The sequence below is a fragment of the Micromys minutus genome (assembly GCF_963924665.1).
Source record: "Micromys minutus genome assembly, chromosome: 12".
NCBI lineage: Eukaryota > Metazoa > Chordata > Mammalia > Rodentia > Muridae > Micromys > Micromys minutus.
Genome location: NC_137981.1, coordinates 50,412,784 through 50,429,678, shown reverse-complemented (window position 1 = coordinate 50,429,678; position 16,895 = coordinate 50,412,784). Strand labels below are relative to the sequence as shown.

Sequence of the window (16,895 nt, the reverse complement as noted above, 5' to 3'; positions counted from 1 at the left end):
TCTGCTCCATCAAAGCAGCTGCTACGCAGAAACTTGCTTCCTTGACACAAGCTTTGGTTTTGTCGTGGGCTTTGTGAGGACAGTGGTTTGTTTTCGTTTTTTGAGACAGGGTCTCATTCTGTAATTTTGGCTAGCTTGGAACTCACCATGTAAAGATCCTTCTGCTTCAGTCTCCCAAGTGCTGGGATAACAGGCATGTACCACAACACTCTACTATATCAGGGTTAAAAGAAGAACAGAAATCTAATTTTACAAGGATGGAGAAAGAAAGAGGAAATGCAAACATAAAACTCCACTGCCATTTCTGTTGGCTCGTAAGAACGAGCTGAGCTGGAGTCCAGTTGCTCCTCACAGCTGTGTCCAAGTTCCCAGTTACAGGAAGAACAGGTTCTCACACAGCTGGATGGCTGGTTCATGATGCAAAATCTGTCCGGACAGGAAAGCTAGCTTGTGGGCATACTTGCAAGGAGCTGGAACTCGGATGGTACCAGGCCAATTCCAGTACATGTGGCATAGTTTGAAAGTCAGCCTAAAGTTAAGAAGAAAATGTTTTCTTTATCACTTCTGCCTCCACCTAGGGGTAGGAAGGAGTTCACTCTCTTGGGGATACAACTCACAGCACCCCTACCAACAGACTAGGGAATTCTGGGAAACCTAATGTTTTTCAGGAATTGTTAGTTTTATATTTCTTTGTTTAGTTTGGTTTGGGGTGCAGGTTCTAGTAACTCCAGCAGCCCAGTTGGTTTTGAGTTGCCAGTGACCTTCTTGCCTCAGCCTCTCAGGTGCTGGGATTGTAGGTGTGGGCCACTGGGTCTGAGAGAAGAAATATTTTCATCTGGAATTGTTTCTATTTCCACATAAGCCAAAGGATGGGTAAAATAAGTAAGCATGAGTGTGTTGGGATTTCTGTGGTATACGTGTATGAGGGGCTGGAGGAATGGCTCAGCAGCTCAGCATCTGGCTGCTCTTCCAGGACCTACATAGGTTCAGTCTCAGCAACCGTATGGCAGCTCATAAGCATTTGTAACTCCAGTTCCAGGGGATCTGACACCGTTTCCTGACCTTCACAAGTACCAAACACGTATGTGGTATTCATATATACATGCAGGCAAAACACAATACATGTAAAATACAATAAAAGCAGAAAAATGCCACAAAGGAAAAGGCTATAAAAGGGCATTTACCAGTCTATTGGGACTGTACATCATCAATGTGGTAGTGTCATAGTCCTTCGCAGAGGTTATCTGTCTTTCCATATGGCTAGCTAGCCAGCTAGGTTTTTGAGACAGGGTCTTATTATGTAGCAGTGACTGGCCTGAATTAACTATGTCCTTCAGGCTGATGATTCTAGGTGATTCTGACTTCAGCTTCCTGAGTGATAAAATTGTAAACATATGCTAGCTACCACATGCAGCTGGAGCATGTAGTATGCTCCTGTAATCCCTGATACTTAGAAGGCAAAGAGACCAGCCAGGTGTAGTGGTATATGTCTTTCTTTAATCCAAACACTCAGGAGGCAGAGGCAGGTAGGATCTTTGTGAGTTCAAGGCCAGCCTATACGGTGAGTTACAGAACAAGAGATACACAAAGAAACCCTGTTTCAAAACAAAAAACAAATAAAACAAATAAGACAAAACCAGCCTGAGCAAGGTAGCAAGATCAAAATTATTTTTCATGATTTACTTATTTTTATTTTATGTGCATTGTTGTTTTGCCTACATGTATATCCTTGTGAAGATGTTTGATCCCTGGAACTGAAATTACAGACAGGTGAAAGTTGCCATGTGGGTACTGCAAATTGAACCCAAGTCTTCTGGAAGAGCAGCCAGTGCTCTTAACCAGTGAGCCAGCTCTCCACACACATAGGACCATTTTTCTAAGTTAAATTAAGACCAATGCTTTAAAATGCACAGGAGTGAAGGCTGATAATCATCCACATTTTCTTAAAGCTTTTCCAGTGATTTTAATGTAAAATCAGGATCACAAATTGTTCCTCAAAAAAAAATATCACTATTATTAAGATCTGGGAGTGTCAAGGGGTAAAATATCGGTCTAGGGAGCTGGCTCGGTTGGTTAAGTGCTTACTGCACAAGCACAGGGACCCGAATCCAGTCCCAGCCACTACTTGGGGTAATCTTGTAATCTTAACACAGGAGGGGAGACCTTGTCTAATTTTAGGTCTAGGTCCTAGTGAGAAATATCATCTCAAAAACCAAAGTAGACAGCTGCTAAGAAAAGACACCTGATGTTGACCTCAGCCTCCATACCAATGCAGAAATGGACACATGCGAGCGCGCACACACACACACACACACACACACACACACACACACACATACACACAGAGAGAGAGAGAGAGAGAGTAAAATACCCTGATGGACATTGTCTAGTGACTTAGCTATTAGTCAGGATAAACATCGAGAACAAGAATGTGACAGACTCACCTCTGCATGTGATCAGGGCTCAGATTTGCAGTGTTCAGAACACAAATATAGTGTGTAGGTATGCCACAGCCCTGTCTCACATGATGGGCAAGAAGGTAGAAATCCACCCTAGCAAGGAAAGAACACCAACTAGTGAGATCACTAGAAGACACTTTGAAGATCACTGTAGCTCCAATCATACAAGGCTTACAAAGAAAAATGAAAAAGTCAATACATTAAAGGACACTGTGTGTGTGTGTATGTATGTGTAGGTCATATATCTGTTGAGGGAAGCTTGTGCTACATAGAGAGTTTGGGAGGTATGGTATGGGTTACAAGAGACCCTACCTCAAAAGGGAGGAAGGAAGAAAAGGGAATATACCTAAAAAGTAAAAGCTTTGTTATTAAAAAAAATTTAGGGTTCTGGACATAGCTTAATGGTGTACCACTTGTCTGGTATTTACAAGACAATCCCCAGTGACAAAATGTATGCACATGTGGTTGTGTACTTGTGTGTGTAGATGAAGATGAGCCCATGTTCACACTAAGCTTCACCACTGGGCTCAGCCAAAGCTTGCATTTATTTGAGACAAATATGAGGATTTCATTTCACATCTGTCCAGGAATATTCAAGCAATAGACAACTTCTCCAGCTTATTCTTCTTCCACTGAGGACTCATTTTTGCCTACTTACCACTCACAGCTGGTTATGGTATGATCAACCACGGTCCCAGGGGAGGGAGTCACAAAGTGATCAGGAGCTGCGAGGTACAGATTGGTGCTGATTTTCTTCTGAACTACAAACACCACCATCTTGGGGTGGTAGTTGTCAAAGGCTTCAAAGCACTTCTGCAGCTGAGGGATCTCATAGTTGGCAACTGTCTTTAGCTGGCCATCAGACACTCCATCTCGGTACACCACGATCTTCTCTGGGAGACAGTGGTTCACCTGAAATGACACACGAAGGAGGTGACTCCAGAGGCTCAGGACCACAGTGAAAAGCTCACACTCATCCTGAGGATGGAGACTTGGCAGTTAGCCCTGTGGGACTGCCAAGCATGTCAGAAGTTTACAACTGTTTCTAGATTTGCTCAGAGTAGCAAACAGGCCTGATACAGCCACAGTGCTATAAAGTATGAAAACAAGCCATGGCACTCTACCTACCCTGCTCACTGCCTACCCTCAAACAGAGTGAACAATAGTCAAAGGTAATGAATGGCAGGAGCCAGACGTGGTCACACATACCTGCACTTAAAAGTCTGAGACAGGAGGATCACCATGAATTCGAGGGTACCTGAGTCATACAGTGAAATCTTGTCTCAGAAAACAAAGAAAGATAAGAAGGAAGGGAAAGAGGAATCAAGAACTCAAAAATTTTTCTACAATAGTGTCCATGAGTCAGTGGTTATTTGACTTGAATTTAATGTTGACAACTATCCAGGAAGAGAACCCTAACACAGCAGTTTTCAATTTGTGGGTTGTGACCACTCTGGGGTCAAACAACCCTTTCACGAAAGTCCCATATCAAATATTCTCTATATCAAATATTTACATTATGATTCATAACAGTAGCAAAACAAAGTTATAAAGTCACAACAAAAATAATTTTATGATTGGTTATCACAACATGAGGAACTGTACTAAAGGGTTGCAGCATTAGGACAGTTGAAAACTGCTTGTCTAATACATAAATATATGCTCAGATTTTGACATATAAGTAACATCCAAAGTTATCCTATGATAGCAGAATGTTAAATCTACTTAGACAATGAAGTAAGTGGGTTCTCACTACATTAACTAAGAGTCCATTGGGTTCCATTTTAAGTTAGGAATCCCCTCACAACTAATTTGCTTGATTTCAGTTCTGATTACAGTTTAATGCACTCACATTCCAGGTCCTTGTCCCTTAATAGATACATCATGGGTAAAGCTTAAATACCACTTTCTTTAAAGGTGATTCTACAAGAAAATTTTTATATCAGAAAATCTTTTCCAAAAATTATCTTGACAGCATGGTGGCACACGCTAGTGATCACAGCTCTTTAAAGTCTAAAGCAAAAAGAGTGCTGTGAATTTGAGGCCAGCATAGGCTGTACAATAAATTTTGGTTTAGCCTAGGCTATGGGGCAAAATCTAGCCTCAAACACCCTCCCTCCAGCTAGCTATCTTTTAAAAGTTTTAGTTCAGTGTTTCAAGCTGGGTGTATGGTGGCATATGCCTTTAGCCCCAGCACTCCAGGAGCAAAGTACCTAAATACAGAAACAGGTGTATCTGTGAGTTCAAGACCAAGTTGTCTACATAGTGAGTTCCAGACCAGCCAGGACTACATAGTGAGATCCTGTTTTAAAAACAAAACAGAACAACAACAACAACAACAACTACTACTACTACTACTACTACTACTACTACTACTACTACTACTAATAATAATAATAATAATAATAATAATAATAATGTCCCCTTTTCTGAGATACCTCAAATATTTCAACATTTACAAACATGTGTATAGTCGCTGGAGCATCCCTGTTCATGGTACTTTTTTTCTGCCTCACATCCCCCTCTTCTTTTGTGGCAGTCCCAATAACAGTCTTGTATACAGAGTGACCTCAAAGTCTCCAGGCCCTAAACCAGGGTTTCTCAGCCCCAGATGGCTAGCATTTGGAGATGGGCAAGTGTTAACTGTTAGAGCTGCTCTGTGCTCTGTGGGTCAGTGCTTACTGCTGTCCCAAGTCTCTGCCAGTCTTAAATGGAAGTGTTTCTAGATAACTACCCCAGTAGGGAGCTATGGCTTTAGCCACAGAACGCCCAGAAGGTGATGCACTGTGCTAAGAGGACGATGAGTCCAGAGCTCAGACGGACCTTTTACAAATAAGCAAACAGAGTAAAGACACTGGACTTGGGGTCAGGAGCTCTGAGACTGAGTATGACTCTACTGCTAGCTGTGGATCAAATACTATTTCCTGCTGAAAAACTACATAAAAAGATCACTTTGTTTTCAAGGTGGAGAGGAAAAGAAGTTATATGCACATGGATTAAGAGCTTGGTGTACTAGTATAATCTTTAGTGCTCACATAAAAAATCAGGTATAACAGTATGCACCTGTAAACTCAAGCCTTGGGGACAAAGACAGGAGAATCCCAGAGACTTACAGGCCAGCCCATGCAGCCCAAACAGCAAGCTCCAGATTCCATCAGAGTGTCTATTTCAAAAGTAAGATAGTGTGTGATGAAAACACATGCACGTGCACACTCGTGTGTGTGTGCGCGCGCACACACACACACACACACACACACACACACACACAACACACACACGCCGTGCATGTGTATAATATGATGTATATTTTAATAAATATATACAAAGGCTGTAGAGACTGGATGTGGCAGTAAATATCTATAACCCTAGCAAGTACAATGCTAAGGCAGAAGGACTGTGAATTTAAGGCCAGCCAGGGTTACACAGCCTGAGACACTGTTTCAAACTATCCTGTGTTGTCAAAGTTGAGACCAACCTAGGTCAAGAAAACCTTTGAAAGCACAGAGAAAGTACATCATGAAATGAGTGAAGCGAAATGGAATCAAATTCACCTGAGAATTTCAAGAGGAATTAAAATACAGAGACAACATTGTTTCACAGGCCACAGGAATGTCCCTGCTTGGCTTTCCAGGATCAGATGTTCATCAAAAATGCCCAGGAGCCAGACATGGCTGCAGACCGTTTTAATCCCAATGGTCGGGAGGCTGACACAAGAGGATAGGAGCTCCACAGGAAGATCAACAGAACCAACTAACCTGGACTCTTGGGGCCCTAAGAGTCTGAACCACCAACCAAAGAACATATGTGGGTTGGGCCTAGGCCTCCCTGTGGGTCCTGAGCAACTGGAGCAGGAGCTGTCCCAAAAACTGTTGTCTGAATGTGGGATGTGTTCTTCTAGCTGGGCTGCCTTGTCTGGCCTCACAGAGACTTGAAGTGCCAGGGTGGAGAGATACCCAGGGGGGCTCCCACTTGATCAGAGGAGAATGTGGGAGGGGCTGACCAGGAGGGACACAGTGAGCAGGATGTAGAATAAATAAGTAATAAATAAAAAAATATAAAGGCTCAAAGTTAGACTAGGCAGCATAGTTACTCTGACTCTACACAAAGCAAAATAAGTATAAAACAGAAAAAGTACTCTAGTTCCTGGGTTGTGCCAGCCAGAAGCTGAGGCACCTCTGTAGCAATTTCAGTTTGCATTGTTAAAGCTCAGGCCAAAACTGTTAAAGCTCAAATCAAACAACAGATCAAGTCAGGACCAGGGCCTTAGTCATGAGAGATAAAGCTGCAGAGGCAGGTGTCAACTCTGGTTTGATGTTCACACCTGAGTGGGAGGTGACAGGTTCTCAGACATTAAGGCTGGAGTGGCCAGGAAGCACACATGTAGACCAGGTAGCTACCTGAACACAAGTTTTAGGAGCTCAGTTGTACTGGATATGCTAGACAAGGGGTTCTCAGAATGGGTTCTGTGGAAACCCTCTTCTCTTCTGCTGGAGATTAAACCAGTCACTAAATTTCGTCCCAAGAGTATCCTGAGACATTTTCACAAATCATTTTGACATAAATTACGATAGCCTCTTGCAGAGTAAATAATGTGCAATATTGAAGTGAGCTCTACTATTTTTCTAACTCATTGTTTTTGTTTGTTTGTTTTTGAGACAGGGTTTCTCTGGGTAGTCCTAGCTGTCCTGGGACTCACTATTACTAGATATATTTCTAACTCGTAAGTAAATATACCATTTGCAAAATGTAAGAGAAAAGAGAAACAAGAGTTTGCCTTACTCAAACTTTAATAATTACCTTTTCTTTGAAATGCCATTTACACTAATATGCATTGAACTTGTTATTTTTGTTTTTGTGACATGATCTTATGTCGCCCAGGCTGGTTTAAAACTCTGTATGTAGCTGAGCATGACTTTCACTTCTGATCTTCCCACTTCCTATTCTCAAGAGCTGGGTCCCAGGGTATAGTTAAAATATTTTCTTTCTTCCCTCCCTCCCTCTCTCCCTCCCTCTTCTTTCTTTCTTTTGTAACACAGACTGAACCCAAGGCCACATGTTGGGCAAGTGTTCTACTTCTGAGTTAGGTCGCTGATCTTTTACTTTCTGAATTACAATCCCACTAACATGTCCAGCATGGCCTTGAATTTTCTCAGTAATCCAGGCAGGCCTGGCATTCTTGGTAATCTTCCGGCCTCCTCTTGAGTGCTGAGATTATAGGCATGTACCACTATGCTTGGTCTCTCCTTTCTTTTTAGCACTGAGGAAGCTTTCGTTATTTGGCTGTGCCAGTCATTTATCCATTCACTCACTGAAGGGCACCCTGGCTGCTTCCAGGTCTCTACATAGTTTATTGTGGGCTCTGAAATTTTTGACTTGTTTGAATAAGATTCCAACATCATGGGGTAAGATTATGATTAGTTGTGTAATAGCAAACTAAACATTCTGATGGCTCTACATCACACCAGCTTCTGGTGTTCCAAGTCCTGCACTGTGCCACTTCCACAGTACAGTGGGCCATTGTTACTGTGTATGGCTCCAAGGGCATGGTTGACAATCCTCCCATATACATATTTGCCATGTGGTGATGTTCTTTCAAGTCAGTCTGGTCTTTTGTCTATTTGGGAGGAAAGGCAAGTGTAGTGAGACAAGACTTTCCTATGTATGTAGCCAAACCTTGGCTGGCCTGGTATTTACCATGTAGCAGAGTGTGGGGGCAGGGCTGGGGTGGGGGAAGAGGGTCAAAGCCAAGACAAAAATCCTTCTACTTTGGCCCATGTGCTAGGATTACCAGTGTTTGCCACGGTGCCCAACTGCTATGTCCCACCACTTTCCCCCATTCCTGGAGCTTCCACATAGGCCATATTGAAATCCAACACACAACAGTCAGTCCTCCAAGCGCTGAATTACAGATTGCAGCCGTGAGCCATCAGTGACTTGTATAAAATGCAAAAGCAGCTGGCTGGGTTTTGCATCTTTAGAAAGAATCATATTTTTTTCAATTACACGTATGAAACTATGTGTCAGGGTGTGTGCATTATTTAAGGTGCCTACAGAGGGCAGTTCCAGTTGCCCTGGAACTGGAGTTACAGGTGATTGTGAGCTACCTGATTAAGGTGCTAGGAATCAAACCTAGAAACTGAGTCCTCAATAAGAGCAATGTGGACTCTTAGCCCCTGGGTCTTGCACTTTAAGCATATGAGGCACTGTGAGCTAAATTCTGTGAAATAAAGGCTGTGCAAATATTTATTATTCCTTTTTTGTTTTGTTTTTTGCATGTTTAAGGTCAGCTGTTCTAGCAGACTTTCTTGGAGGACTTCAGTTCCCACTGATTCACCTCCATCTCATTATCAGAGGTTATATAACTACACCTGTCTGATATATCTCTGGGCTATTCTTTTCTCCCAAACTCCCTGCTTATCTTCCTGTCTGTATCATACTGTCCTAATTACCACAGCTTTATGGTTCAGACTGTCCTTCAGTATTGTGCTGGCTAGTCTGTGTCTTGATTCTCTACATAAATCCTAGAATCACTATTTTGATGTCCACAAAGAACTTGCTGAGATCCCACTGAATCTGGCATTATAACTGAGAACTGATACCTTGATCTCCAGTCTGCCAGTGAACATACAGTTCTTTATATCAGTTTAATAGCTTTACACACACAGAGAGAGGGAGAGACAGAGACAGAGACAGAGACAAGGTATTATTACTCTGTTGCTCTGGCTGGCCCAGAATGCACTCACTACATATGCCAGGTTAGCCTTGAATTCATACAGCTAGCTCTGCCTGCTTCTGCTCCTAGGTACTGGGGTTCAAAGCCACACCTCTGTTTACCATAGGTTAAAGTCTATAGGCTCACAGTGGAACTCAGAATATCTGAAGCAGGAGGCACCCAAACCACATCCAAGCCATAGTTTTCTATCTTTCTAAACATATTTTAAGATTTATTTTATATGTATGAAATTTTGCCTGCATGTTTGTATGTTCAGCATGTGTGTGCTGTCTGGTGCCCTCAAAATTCAGAAGAGGATGTCAGGTCCTCTGGAACTGTAAAAGGGTGGTTGTAAATTGTGATGTGGGTGCTAGGAACTAAACCTGAATCCTCTGCAGGAGCAGTGAGTGCTCTCAACTGCCATTCAAGACTAAAAGTAATAACACTCAGGAGAAATAAACTCTGCTTCTTTTTCTTATTGCATTAATTAGGACTAATAAAATGAAGCTGCAATGAACAGAAACTGGAGGGACAGGAAACTACCCTTGTTTGCAGTGAGCATGGTTACTGCCACTGCATAACCACCAGTTAGCTTCACTAAAGCTATGCAAGTCTAATCCAGAAGGGGACTTCAAGCTATGTGATAAAACAAGCAAACAGCACCTTCTCGGGTCCTTCATGAAAAATCTCTACATCTAGCAGTAGCACACTCATGAGAAACATAAAGCTAGCTGATTATCCTCTAAGATGGAGAATAAAATAGTAGTTTCCCCATGACTATTCTTACCCAAGAATGGCAAACTAGGTGGCTCCAAACAACAGCCATTTGTTATCTCATGGTTTGAAACTTGCAAGATATAAGTAGTGGCTGAGGATATAGCTGACTAGAGTGCTGACCTAGCATGCACAGGCCATGTCTTATCCCAGTACTACAGAATGGATGCGTGGTGGTGCACTCCTCCAGTCCCTGTGCTTGGGCAGTAGAGGCAAGATGATCAGAAACTCAGCATCATCTTTGACTTACACAGTGAGTTTGCGACCAGCCTGGAATACATGAGACCTATTTTGTTGCTGTTGCTGGCTTTTTTTTTTTAAGTTTAGTTTTATGTCCATTGGTGTTTTGCCTGCATATATATCCTTATGAGGGTGTCAGGAGCCCTGGAACTAGAGTTACAAATTGTTGTGAGCTGCCATGTAGGAAAGTAAATCACTGAGCTATATCTCCAGCCTCTGTTGTTGCTGTTTTAAGACAGGGATTTTCTGTGTAGCCCTGTTTTTGAACTGCTTATTCTTTTAACCAGTTCTATCTTCTACCTAGAGTGTCTTTTTTTCCCATGAGCAATATGGTATTTTAGTTTACTTCAGTGTAAATCTGATGAGGATGGCATCTCTATTTCTCATTTCTCTGCCCATCTTTCACCTTCATTAATGGAAGTCATTTTCAGTGGACTCTGGATCCATGGTTGCTGATCATTGAATTGAAGCCATCACTTTGAAGCCATTCCTTTATATCATATAGCTTCACTGTTTCTGTTCACAAGTTATCTATTAATCCATTAAAGATATAACCTCTTCTTTGCTTTCCCAATTTACATGTATTTTTCTGCTTATTCACAACAAGTTTTTATAATGTGTCTAACCACATCTTTGCATGTATATACACATATTTTATCTCCTGAGATTTGCTGGACTTTGTGTGTGTATGTGTATATAAAAGAGAAAGGGGGGGAGTGCAGAGAAATCAGAGAGGTTGAGACCAATTAACTGACCAACCAGATCTCACTGGGGACTCTGAAACAGGCTAGCCTTGCACTCAGGATCCTCCTGCATATACCTCCTGAGTGCTGGGATTCCAGGTGCACTATGCACCTGCCTCCTGAGTGCTAGGATCACAGGTGCACGGTGCACCTGCCTGCTTGCTGGACTTTCTCAACTGATAATTTTGTATCCTCAGTGTATAAACCACTGCTTCTTCACTGCTGCCTTCTCAGATACTGCTTTGATCTTGTGATTTTTGGAGTTTTTTTGTTTTGTTTTGTTTTTTGTTTTTGGTTTTTTTTTTTTTTTTGCCTTTGAACTATTTCTGTGTGCATTCTGTATGCACACCACACTCCCCATATGTATTGGCTTTCCTGTTTTTTGTTCTGGTTTGTTTTTTGTTTGATTTTAGCTTTTGTATCTCTGTGATTCAATCTGATTACTTTCTTCTTTCCTTTCTTTAGCTGTATTTAAAACCACTATTATATCCTGTTTTGGATGATAGCATCCCTGTCCACCCCTAGGAAATTTCTAAGCTGATATCCTACCCTTCAGAATGTGACTCTTATTTTAGACAACGACACAACCACAGTGGTAAGGATGTGTGAAAAGTCATTTACAGAATAAAGAAAGATGAAAGGAGAAGTCAACCCCACTGTGAGCTTCACCTCAAAGTTCTTGCCTCAGGAAATAAATGTCTTCTCTTCTGAGTCCTTAACCCATGATACTTTGTTACAGCCTCCTTAACACATAACACACACATCTGTGGAGTGTGAAATATCCATTATTATAGTCTTCACTTCTAAAACTTGTAGATTTCAAAGCTTTCAGTTTATTATCCAAATTCTTAGTGCTGCTATTTTTATCTCTTTGAAGATCTTAAGTTGTTTTTATTTATTTTATTCTTTTTAACATTTATTTATTTGAGGGTAGGTGGCTATGTGTGTTACCATGTGCTAAGACATGTATGTGAGTGTGTTGGTGTGGGATATGCTATAGGAACAGGTTCTTTTCTACCATGGAGGCTCCAGGGATCAAAAATTCAGATGGTCAGGCTTATTTAGCCACTAGGCCATTTGTTGGCCTTCATCTGTGTTTGGACTATTACCCTCCCCCAAACACTGATGGACTGTCTCAAGAGCACTCCTACAAAGTATTTCAATTACAGAATGAGGACCTCCAAGAAGACAACAAGAACAGTGGGTAAGACCATCACAATTAGTTTTGCTTGATTCTGTGTTTTGGAGAGTCTCACTATGTAGCTGTGCAGCCATGGCTGACCCTGAACTTGCTACAGTTACGATGCCCCAACGTGTAAGTGCAGGGTTTGCTCTGGAATGTTTAACCTGCTCTATTTCATCCCCTTCCCCACCTGCAGCCGTGTCCTCATGGTAACTGAAAATCAGCCAGGACCATGGGACAGAGAGAAGAGGAGAAATCCCTGAGGTTGGGGTCAATGGCACACACTGTACTCCCAGCACTCAGGCAGCTTAAGCAGGGTAAATGTATAGCCTGGGCCACAAAGTGAACTCAAGGCCAGCGTGAGCCTTGTGGCAACTTTGCCATTCATTAGCTGTTAAGCTATCAGACTAGAAGTATCGAAGGCTACAAGTAAGTAGCACTACAAAGACTATAGAATGTAATCAATCACAAGGGCAATTAATCAACCTACCACACCCATGTAAGCATTCTAGCGTACCTCTGAATACCAAGGCTCAGGTGAGTAGTCAGGATTGGCAGTTCTCCACAAGCCTTATCATATTTTGGTGCCAAGAAACAAAGTGTTCTGCCTTCACAATGGGAGAACTACTGAAGTTCCTTGTGTAGTACTTCCTGAATCTGTCAGGGCATTCCTTCTCCTAGCTGACTATAATCTGTATCCATTCTTAAAACAAACCCTAAACATGGATATAACAGCTTTTAGTGAGTTCTTTATCTCTTCAGTGAATTATCAAAACTGAGCAAGATTTGGGAAACCACCCAACTTCCAACTGGTGGGTCTTCTAAGTGGGGCAAGCTTGCTTGGGTAAAGTAAACTTCATTGTTCAGCCCTATATTCTTGTTTCAACAATGACATTTCTGAAATTAACATTTGCTAGGAAAGAGCATTAGATATGGAAAATAGGAGGGAAAAATTAGGATACTTCCATCTAGAAAATAAGAAAAAGTAAAAGAAACGAGAGGAACTCATCAAAAGAACAAACAGAAAAATGCCCTTGAAGCTAGATGTGGTTTTGCTTGCCTTTAATCCCAGAACTTGTGAGGCAGAGGCAAAGGCAGAGGCAGCCTGGTCTACCTTGGAGTTCCACTACAGCCAAGGGTACACACAGAGAGAAGCCTTGTCTCAAAAAACAAAACCCAAAACATAACTACAAACACAAAACCCCAGTGAGAGGTCTGGAGTATAGCTCAGCATAAAGCATTTGTCTAGCTTGCACTGATAAGGCCCCCGAGCCTGATCCCAAATGCCACCAGAACAGAGGTGGGTAATGGTATAACTAATATGCCTTAGTCAGCAGGATGTAATAGCCAGTAAACAGTACAAACACAGATCCTTGGAGAAGAACACAACTTGATCATTTTAACCAAGGGAGGGAACAATGAGGGGAAACAAGAAAGTTTCACAGAAGTCATCTTCAAGTTAGGCCCTAGAAGACAGACAGAGCTTGCAAGGGAAAAGTAATAAGAAAAGAAATAACAGAGCTTCGTGATAAATTACCGTATCATTTGGATCTTCTGAGACACACAAATCCATATTGTTTATACCTGACTGACGCTAAAAAAAAATCTTAATTCCATAAGAGACTAATTTCGGTCACATGAATTGTAAGTTTCCAATGGCCACAGTGGCCCTAAGACTGAAGCCACTTATCAGTGCTTTGATGTCTTGGCCAGCCCAAAATTCAGAACCTTGTTTGCTCACTCTTCTAGAAGTTGTATCAGCTTAATGACAGCAATTCTCCTGGGTAGCATTCTTTGAAATTATAAGAAGTGAGTTACAGTAAAGCTTTTGTCCTAAACCAAACTGAACAGTCAGCAGCTAAAATAAGTTTTAATTGCTGAAACTTACTTCCAACTTGGCCAATAAAGGCATGGGAATTATGTCTGCAGGCACCAACTGGTCAACCAGGCAAATCTTTATTACTTATAAACCAAGGTGCAGTGTTGGGCTCTGCAAGCTAGACGAGCAGAAGCCTGAAAGGGATTCTGAGCTCTCTACTAACTAGGCTATGGCTTTCTGACTCTTTGGTGTCCCCCCTTCCTCCCTCATGTCAGATCTCTGCTCAAAACTTAAATAGGTATCCCTTAAAATGTAGTAATGTTAGCATTTCTGGTCTCCTCACCTCATAATACTTTTTCAAGGAGCCCACCAGGCAGAGCTTCAGGCTGTCCACAATCTCCTGATGTGGCATCTGGAACACCACCCTCGAGTACCATTTGGTGAGTGTGCTGGGCAGGTGGGGAGGAGAGACACAGAGAGAACACAATGAGCAGTCACTCCCTCACAAAGGCCTATGCTCTGCTTTCCACACACAGGGTCCCTTCTTAATCAACTCAACACATTATCTACCTTCCAAATGCATCTCTGGGGTCAGTACAAGCCTAACAACATGAGCTCAATCCCCAAACCCAAAGAGGGAAGGGATAACTGACTCCACAAAGTTGTCCTCTGCCCTCCAAACATGTGCCTCCCCACCTACACCTTCCCCAATGACAGCTACATCTCTAAAAAGACTAGTAACACAAGGCACTGGCCTCCTCCACCCTTGCCAGAGGTGCTAAGTACAGGGAGCAAACTAGTGCCTGTGATGAGCGTGTCAACCACATTGCAAATACAGAGAGGGACAGAAGAAAGAACTTAGTGCTTCCTATACTAGAAGCATGGGGTTTCCTTGTGAGTACCCAAGACTCAGCTGATAAATTTATAGTAAGATCGGGCATCAAAATGAGGTAGGCAACAATAGCACTGCTTTATTTGCTTACAGATTTATGCTGGCAACGAAGCCAACCACAGAGCGCATGCCTCTGCTGGGGTCATGGTACACATCCATCCCGATCACCATTAATTGTTTCTAGAGTAACAAAGACACAAAAGCGGAACTCAAACCCAAGAACTCTACTGCTCCATCTTCTTTATCTCAAAGTCAAAGCACCTCTCATCTTATTTACATAAGATAACAAGCTCAGCAAAAGAGCAAAGACTTTGATCAACTGACGTCTTCTAAACACAAAGTACAAAGCCAGATCTAGACCAGGGATCAGCAAATATTTCCTATAAAAGGGAAATAAGTAAATCTGTAGGCTTTGAGAGCTAAGAGTCTCCCTAGGATCCCTATAAGTGTTTTGACTACAAGGGAAGATGGATGCAGTGTGTTTCAAAGAACTTAAATACTGAGAACTGAATTTCAGATAATCTCCATATGTCAGGAAATGTTGACCTTGCTTTTTTTAGCATTTCAAAATGTAAAGGAAATGCTCAGCTCAGGGTCTGTTTAGTAATGCACATCAAGGCAGTTGGATCAAGTTCACACTGAGAGCGAAAAGGATGATGATAGGAAGGGAAAGAGCCCAGCACTCAACATTTCTACATCACTCACCAGCGGAATATCCACTCCCCAGAGCTCACCACCCAGTTTACAGTTCATCTGAAGTAAAATTTTCTGAGCTACACTCCGAAGCCTGGTGGGTTGGCCAATGGTTCGAACATTGATGACCTATTGTGACAGGACCAGAACATCATCAACTTTTTAGAAACTGTTAACAGTTCTAAAGTACCAACACCTCTTGGCTCCATGTCCTTCCTCTGTCCCTTCCAACAAGGAAACCAAAATCAGAGCATGCTCAACTCCTTCCCATTCAGTGGCACAGTATTTGTGTATAGCTACCCCATACCCTTCTGGACACCCAGATCTCCATTATCTGTAGGGCTGAAGATAATCACTATGTATGTAGATAGCTGTTATTCTGCATTGCTTGGGGTATATGCACGGGGTTTCCTTGTGAGTCTGATGAACTATAGGTATAATTTTCTTTCAGAATGTTTTTAAACTATGTTTGGTGAATCAGCTAATGCAGAATCCACAGATAGTCTAGCCATGGTGGCATGCTTTAACTCCAGCACTTTTTTTATGTGGAGGAGGTAGGTAAAGGCAGGAGGAATAGGAATTTAAGGTCATCTTTGTGTACTTAGGAAGTTTGAGGCTAGCCTTGTCAACATGAGGCTGTCTGAAAAGACACTACTAATAGTGAGGACTGAGTGTACTATAAAGAAGCTTGAATTGACATATGTCTGTCATAATTCTAATTCCAGGGTCACTAGGCATAATGCACATAATAGTCATATGAGCATATAAAAACTTTCAAAATTATCTTATTCAGAGTGACATTTTTAAAGTTCCCTATGAAAACTATTTTCCCTTCTCAGAATAAAACCTATATGTCCAGCCTCAGTCACGAGGAAGCACCAGGGATTGTGAGGAGCAGAAGAGCTCTTGGAATAGCTACCTGCAGCTGCTGGCTCATTCCAATCAGAACCCTCTGCATAAGGCTCTTTCCATGCCAGCCTGATATGGCTAGTTCAGCTTTCAGGGCTTTGCCAGTTACCTGTGAGGGCACTGGGGACTGCACACAGCACAGCTTCTTGATGGCCCCATAGAGATCATCACGGGTGCCCATAATGATGCAAACGACCATTTGTATCTTCCCCTGGAGGAGACAAGAATATGCAGCCAGGATCTGATCACTCTGGGGACTTTCTGGGGACAGAGCTAATAGACAGGAACTGAAAAACAAATGGAGGACATTCCAACCAGAATGATCCTTTGAATCTGAGCTATCTTTTGGCTTAGGGCTGCTGTTCAGACAGGTGATATACTACTAACACTAGAGCTGGCCATGACTACTAATGTTTATTTACTAGGAGTCTTGAGATTATACAAAAGGGCCAGACTTAGAAGCATGCAAGG

At 42.1% G+C, this 16,895-nt stretch overlaps 1 protein-coding gene across 1 annotated transcript in view; it reads right to left on the bottom strand.

Moving 5' to 3' along the window:
* Positions 1-372: 372 nt before the first annotated feature.
* The window catches only part of PIWIL2 (piwi like RNA-mediated gene silencing 2), a gene marked incomplete at both ends in the record, with an annotated part of 44,684 nt that continues 28,161 nt past the window's right edge, over positions 373-16,895 (bottom strand). The window contains 6 exons of the mRNA XM_080926141.1: positions 373-529; positions 3,118-3,371; positions 14,274-14,379; positions 14,914-15,002; positions 15,528-15,644; positions 16,534-16,635. Of these exons, the coding sequence (XP_080782267.1) occupies positions 373-529; positions 3,118-3,371; positions 14,274-14,379; positions 14,914-15,002; positions 15,528-15,644; positions 16,534-16,635 (825 nt within the window). The remainder of the gene's footprint in view (positions 530-3,117; positions 3,372-14,273; positions 14,380-14,913; positions 15,003-15,527; positions 15,645-16,533; positions 16,636-16,895) is intronic.